General features: G+C 37.1%; 1 protein-coding gene across 1 annotated transcript in view; it reads right to left on the reverse strand.

Annotated features, from left to right (window-relative positions):
- The window catches only part of LOC108744623 (dynein regulatory complex protein 11), a 9656-nt gene extending 2705 nt beyond the window's left edge, over window positions 1-6951 (reverse strand). The window contains exons 1-5 of the mRNA XM_018480486.1: window positions 6429-6951; window positions 6055-6374; window positions 5811-5977; window positions 4263-4732; window positions 3480-3704 (exon numbers count right to left, since the gene is read on the reverse strand). Of these exons, the coding sequence (XP_018335988.1) occupies window positions 3480-3704; window positions 4263-4732; window positions 5811-5977; window positions 6055-6374; window positions 6429-6951 (1705 nt within the window). The remainder of the gene's footprint in view (window positions 1-3479; window positions 3705-4262; window positions 4733-5810; window positions 5978-6054; window positions 6375-6428) is intronic.
- Between the last annotated feature and the right edge of the window lie 361 nt (window positions 6952-7312).

Genomic DNA, 7312 nt, shown 5'->3' on the forward strand with positions numbered 1-7312 from the left:
TTTTTTTTTATTCTTAAAATAAAACACAAATTATTAATATACTTTGTTATGAAAACAAAACCTTATGAAACCTAAAAAAATTAATTAAATTTTTAAACGAAAATCTTAAAAGTTCTACCATTCTAGTATTCAGTCTTACAATTTTTGGTGTGCAAGCACAGTGCGTGTCGCGGACGACTCAAGACTTTAAATTTTTAAACCCGGACTACAAATTAAGCTCCCCCCGGACGCTCCCCGGATGCCCTCTAAACTAGGACAAATCCGGGGAAACCCGGACGGATGGCAACCCTACCAATAACGTACATTAATACTTAATGCTTCGATTCGTGACTCAGTTTCGGAGAGCAATGACGCAATGAGTAGTGGCCCCACCGAACGTCATGGTCTAGTAGTCTAGGTCTAGAAGTCTAGATCATGGCTTAGCATTCGGAAGGCCACCGAGGTGATTCCTGGTAGCCAAATCCTGGGACAGTAATATTTTACCCCTAACAACAATCTAGCAAACCCGTCATTCTATGATAAAATAAGAGATAAGAGGGATTTCCGCCCTAGTTTCCGGTCTTACACTAGAATGTAGGTGAGAGTGACCCTTGCGACAACAACATATTTTTATTTATTAATTTATAATCTTTATAGTTCTTTTTTTGACAAAATGATATACCTAATAAGTATTTTTTTTTGCTGAATTAATTCAGGTTTCGACTAGGGAAGAAGAAGTAGGAAAAGAACGAATGTAAAGATAGAAGACGAAAGATTAAAAGAAGTGGCTGATTTTAGGTATCTAGAAAGTCAGATAAGTCAGGACGGAAGGTGTAGTGGGGATATAAAGCAGGGGATAGTGTAGGGTCGAGTCGCCTTCAATAAAAAGAAATCACTCGAACGGTTAATTTAGAAATTCGAAAAAGATTGTTAAAGGTGTATGTTGAGAGCGCGGCGCTGTCCGGGTGCGAAACATGGACGGTGGACGTGGTGGAAAAGAAAAGGTTAAAAGCGTTCGAAATTTGGTGTTATCGGCGAATGATGAGAATACCGTGGATAAAAAAGGTTGGAAATGAAGAGGTTTTAGAAAGAATAGGAGAACAGAGGACTCTATGGATGTCAATATAAAATAGGCAAAATAGGTTGATAGGACACCTTCTCAGGAGTAGGGGTGGACCTAGATTTGATTATTGTTCGCAAATACTTAAGATATGGGATGTTCTACTTTTAGGGAAATGCGAAGATTAAATTAGGATAGGAAAGAGTGGAGGTGCGTCCAACCAGTCTTAGGACTGACGACCTTATTATGATGACGGTTGCTCTAGGCTTTTTTTCGTTTTTCATTTTTACTGTCTACCCTAAAACTTCACTACATCAAAAACGAATCAGTGTGATAAAATGAAGGGAAGACATTTGACGTCCTACTTTTTTCCCGGCCGTTTTTTAAACTTTTAATTTTACTTAAAAATCCTTCTAGACGTATTTGTGGGAAATTTCATGCTCTACAAAAATGACCAAATCAATATTTCTTCTATATTATAGTTTAATTTTTATAGAGGAAATAAAAAATGCCAAAGGAAAAGATCATTATACTATCTTCGCCTTGACGTTTATTAATAATAAACTTTCCTCGATTGAAATCACCTGATACGCGTTATTTTCAGGGTCACATTCATAGCTACGTTAATATATATCTGGGATTAAAGAATTACAGAATTTGTTTAGTAATTTTCCAAAGTATTCTTTCTGTCATGTTTTTTCTTTCTTTTTATAATAGCAAGAGATTATATAGCAGCCAAATAATAGTTTTTTTAATGTTTTTCANTTAAACAAGTCAAAAAATGGATGAAAAATTCCGAATAAACGGCAACACTCCGGATATCGAAAGTAGGTCTAAGGCACATTTCTATCCTTTAACCCTTAATCAGTCGTTGTATCTCACAAGACAGTAACTTACTATAATATCCTACGCCAATCAAGCAACAGGCAACTTTTGAAAGACATCGGACGAGGCTTTTTACGGGAAGAAAACATCTTCGTACACCTTCCCTTGACCCTTCAATATCAGATACTGGTGAATATTCTAGTGACGAAGAAATTAATGACAAGGATGTTGTTGAATGTGCGTCCAATGCTGAAGATGTACGAGGTTTACCTGTAGAAGATTGATTCGATAGTGATTCCAGTTGGGATCCAGAAGATAACCAGCCTCTAAGACTGAATGTACCAAATGTAAGGAAAAGTACGCCGAATTATCAATGGAATAAAACGGACTTCCTTCATAATAGACAACCCGTGGAAGTTTATTTTGAACAACCAAATGAACTTCGCACGCCCTTGTAATACTTTTCCCAGTTTTTTGACGATACTCTTTATGAACTCATTGTAAACCCAACAAACTTATATTCCTTACTAGTAAATGGCTTTTCTATAAACACGACAGTGGCGGAAATAAAAAATAGTCGAGATATTAGGTTGATAGGACATCTTCTCAGGCATGAAGGTCTATTCTGAGACATATTAGAGGCAGAAACAGGAGTTAGGAGGAGTAGAGGTAAACACAGATCAGATTACTGTTCAAAAATAGTTAAGGATGTGGGCTGTTCTACTTTTAGGGAAATGCGAAGTTTAGCTCAGGATAGGAAAGAGTGGAGGTACGTGTCCAGCCAGTCTTAGGACTGACGACATTATGATGATGATGATGATCGCAATTCACTTATTAATGAGAGTGGTTCGAATGCCTTCTCTTGAAGATTAATGGGCCATATCTACGAGATATTGTAATATTTGTGGGTTTAACAAAATTAACTTTTAAGACTGCTAACGACAAAACTATTTATTTACACTAATCATTAAGGAACTTAAAACACTATTAAATTATTACTAAACTTAGGTGATGAATTATTCTATTTATTTACACTACTGTTGATATATCACTATTCACTGCGCTATTTATTTCACTGCTATTACTGTCAATTTATTTCTGGATTCACTTCTGCAACGGTCGATTTATTTTTACTCTTCTCGGCGATCGTCTCTTCTTTTAAATACTCTTTTGTTTACTTTCTGGAAACATCCGGATAGTTTATTTTTTGCTTTAAACTTTTTAACTGCTTTCCCAGAACGCAGTTACGACACACACATTTACAAATACGGCGCACATGGAGAAAGGCGCCCGCGGTTAGTCGGCGAATCGATAAGCCGTTCACGCACACGTGTGCCCGATCGCACACAAACACACTCGTGCTCGCTACAGTTTATTTACTTGCTAAAACTATTATGTAAAGTTTTATCGAAACCTACTTGTTTCTAACTCTAACAATTTTTTTCTTTCTCGCACGCATAGACTCGCAGGTCAACGAGACTTCATGATGATTTATCATTTATGGTAGTCGCATATATTTATCTATTTTTTGTACATAAAAAGGAAAAGGCGAAAGAAAGAAAAATTGCGTGTTGTGCGATCACAGGTTATAATTATTGAAAAAAAAAAAAACTACCTGCTGTGTATCCATCCGATATTCTACTCATTCCACTCACATCGAATTGCCAGGTGATGGCGGAGTATTGTCCTAGAAGATGTTTCCAAAGAGAATACCTCGAGGCATAGTCGGGTCGTGGTAGAACTAAAATTTTTTGATACACTTGCTGTAAAAGTTTTTGATCGCTGTCCCACGGGCAACTTGAGACACCAATTAAAATCACTCTGTCCTCTGGACTGAAATCTGAAAAGTAATACTTGATTGCACTTTTTGAAACACACAAAAACGGGAAAGTGACGACCGTCTAAAGGGCCCAATATGCCTCAAAACCCCCAACTAACTAATTTCAATTGATTTTTAATTAATTCAAAACATAACTCCTGGAGACGACATGTAAGACGGTTGCACTGGGCTCCAGGTACCATGGAGACCGTCGCTGACTGCATATTCGTGTTCAGCGACCCTCAATAGCCCCGAGTAACTAATTTTAATGGATTTTTAATAAATTTAAAACATAACTCTTGAAGACAATGTATATGACGGTCGTCCTGGGCCCCAGGTACCTCGACTGCATTTTTGTGTAATTTCTATTATTATTGACCGAGTTGCAATATTTAAAAAAAAAACTGCATCGATGCATTTTTGAATATGAATTGATCTTTTAAGTGTACAAAGTTTTCAGACGATCTAACGAATCGAATGCAGAAAACCAACCGCACCTCGATCTAACTTACCTTACAAAAATAGGTTTGACCTATTTCCTTGACTATATCTAATTCAAGAATAAGGATTTTTACTTACTCTTTACAATTTTTGGCAAATCCTTCTTTAGTCTTTTTGGATCAGTCTTATCAGCTTTGGGAACTTTTTTTACGAAAGGCCTTTCGGCATTGTCCATGTATATTACCGCTGGTTGTAAAAGTCTCGATACTTTGGTTACCAAATGAATTAACATGATCAGTCCGGTTTTTCCCGGGTATTTTCCCACAATGTTGGCAGGAGTCAAATCAAAAAGCACCGCCCCAGTTTCGCTACAGATGGCGTTGACAAGCATGTCCTTGCCACATCCTTTGGGTCCTGCAAGGAGTACTGATCGAACGTGTGGTGTTTGTTGATGGATTTGAGGGGACAATAGGGGGAGTACGCAATACTCTTTAACAACCTGACGAATTTCTCCTAGGGCCAGTTTTGGCTCTCGACCTTTATTATGGGGTGCTGGCTCACTAAAAGATCTCTCGGCCCGGAAATCGTTCAGATAAACTTCCGGAAATCTAAAATATTGTATAAAAAACAATTCAAAACAATTATATTTTCTATATCTTTGTTCTATTGCGCATAAAATTATTAAAAGTTTGCACATTGCAAGTAGTATAAAAAATACTTTAAAACTTTCGGGTGTCTCATTTCCACCAACTACTAATGCCTCCTTTAAGGAATCGTAAAAAATGGAAGGGTGATGGACCCGGAATCGAATACTAAGCAGTGGTCTAAACCTCTAGAGCAGTGGTTTCCAACCTTTTTGTACCTGTGTCCCCATTAAAAAAAAAAAATTGTTGCGCCCCCTTAATTTTTCTAATAATTACAACATTATAACAATTTAATGCGACGGTTGAGCCTGTTTTTCAACGCAAATTTCTCAAACCGTGGTCTTCCTTTTCAATCACTAAGCGAGATCGATACTTTGTTTTTAAGACAGCTACTGTAGAAAAACCAGTTTCACATAGAAAAGATGTTACAAATGGCAATACAATTTCTAAAGCTTTGTTTAAGTAGGAAAATCGTCGTCGTCGAAAATGATATTTTGGAAACAGCTGCAAGCCCCCCCCTTGCGACAGTTTCGCGCCCCCGTAGGGGGGCACGCCCCACAGATTGGAAACCACTGCTCTAGAGGATTCGGCAAGTAAGGTCCGGTTTTTGCAAATTCATATCGAAGTCCAGAAAAAACATATTCCTTTCTCCAAAAATACTAAGGGTAGCGCTTAAACATACTTTGTTATCTACAGAAAAACATTTTTTAAATAATTTATATGAGTAATTTACTTTCAAAAAATTTTTGAAGGTCCAGTTTTTGACCTTCCATGGTCTGTACCTTGTCAGTTTCCGACCTTTGCTTTAGTTCTACGCCACGCCGCTAGGTACTGCAGTACCTTACAAAAAGTCCTTAACCTAATATCAAAATTTCAATTGCCAACACCATGTAGATTTTGCAAACCATTGCTTTTTACAAAAATTACACTTAACTGTAAAGAGGGGAAGTTACCAACTTGCCCTTCATCGATCGCCCTAGCTCGATTTTTGTCTTTTTTTTTGTATTTTGTCAAAGTAATATTTATTTACGTATTTACTTACTCTCTAATTATACCGTTAGCCACGAGTTCTTCAAACAGAGATTCAGTAGTTCTGTCAGGTGTTAGGTCCTTTTCTTTCTTCTTTTTACTCTTTTTGGCACCCCGTCTGGCTTTCTTAGCTGCTTTCGATTTTCTAGTTTTTCTTCCCCTATCTCTTTCATATGCTTCCTAAAAGAATAAAATAAATTGATGTAAGACGAGGGTTCTTACTACCATTCGACACATTTTTTTTTTTATTAAGGTACCTGCAGGAGTTCTAATTCACCCTTCATAGTTTCGTCAACTTCTCTTCTTAATTCGTTTTCCATTTCAATCATTTGTTCGTTATGGATTATATCTGTATACGGATGTTGATACGGATTAACAGATTCGTTTTTATGCCTCCATATTTCATCGTATTCCTCTTTGCGAATCGTTAATTCGGGAACGAAAGTTGACACAATGGCTCTGGATGAATCTTCTTCCTCTTCATCGTTGGATTTGCTATCTTTACTTTTGGCGCTTTTCGATTTCTTAGACTTTGACTCTTTCGATGAAGACGATTTACTTAAAGTACTTTCGGTACCTACAAAAGAATTCCATTTTTTGGAAAAATATTTAGATGGGAATTGTTTCTTACCTGTTCGGCTTAACATAAGGCGAGATACGGACCTCTCTGGACCTGTATATTCTGGTATTTTTCCGGTATGAGTTTTATATTCAAAGAGCCAATTTCTTACTTGATCATTCAGCTGTTCTAACACGTTTCCTCTTTGGGTTTTCTCCAAATCCATCATGATCTCTCTAATCTCATGTTCGTACTCCTTTTGTCGAAGTTCCAGCAATTTTCTTCTATATTCTTCGATTTCTAGTGCTTTGTTGATCTCAGTCCTGTCCGGTTTAGGTTGAGGAACCATCCCGATTAGTACCATTTCTTGAAATTTCCGTCTCTTTGTTTGTCTTCTTGCCATGTAACCTCTCCATAGTTTTTGGATTTTTATTGCGGCAGCAAATGTTCGATTTCTTCTTTCTTCCTCTTCTTCAGCCGCTTGCCTACCTTTCTCCTTCATCATTTTGATCTCCTTCATAAACTGCGTTCTTACGCGACCTTGGCGTGCTCTTTCGTGTGTTTGGATTATTAAAATTGCTTCGTATTCACTCATGGGTGCCTAAGAGAACTCAGAGTTAATTATTTTGGACAGTATTCAATGTTCAAAGGACATAATTAAATTGATAGTAAAGATATAAAATAGTTCGATATCTTTACACTATTTTGTTGAGAAAACCTCTGCAATTGTTTGAATTTAATCAGCATCATCTACTCTTGATAATAGCAGACTGCTACAGAAACAGTTGTGATAGTATAAAGTGTGCAAGTGCTTTTTGTTTTTACATACGAGGGTGGATTGATAAGTTTCCGGCCTAACCAAGAGATGACGCCACTAGGCCTACCTTGAGGTGACATTCTATAGTACCATCCTTGGATAGCTTGTAGCTATAGTTTCAGCCCGATCTCCTTGCTAG

The sequence above is a fragment of the Agrilus planipennis genome, unplaced genomic scaffold, assembly GCF_000699045.2.
Source record: "Agrilus planipennis isolate EAB-ADULT unplaced genomic scaffold, Apla_2.0 scaffold16, whole genome shotgun sequence".
Classification (NCBI taxonomy): Eukaryota; Metazoa; Arthropoda; class Insecta; order Coleoptera; family Buprestidae; genus Agrilus; species Agrilus planipennis.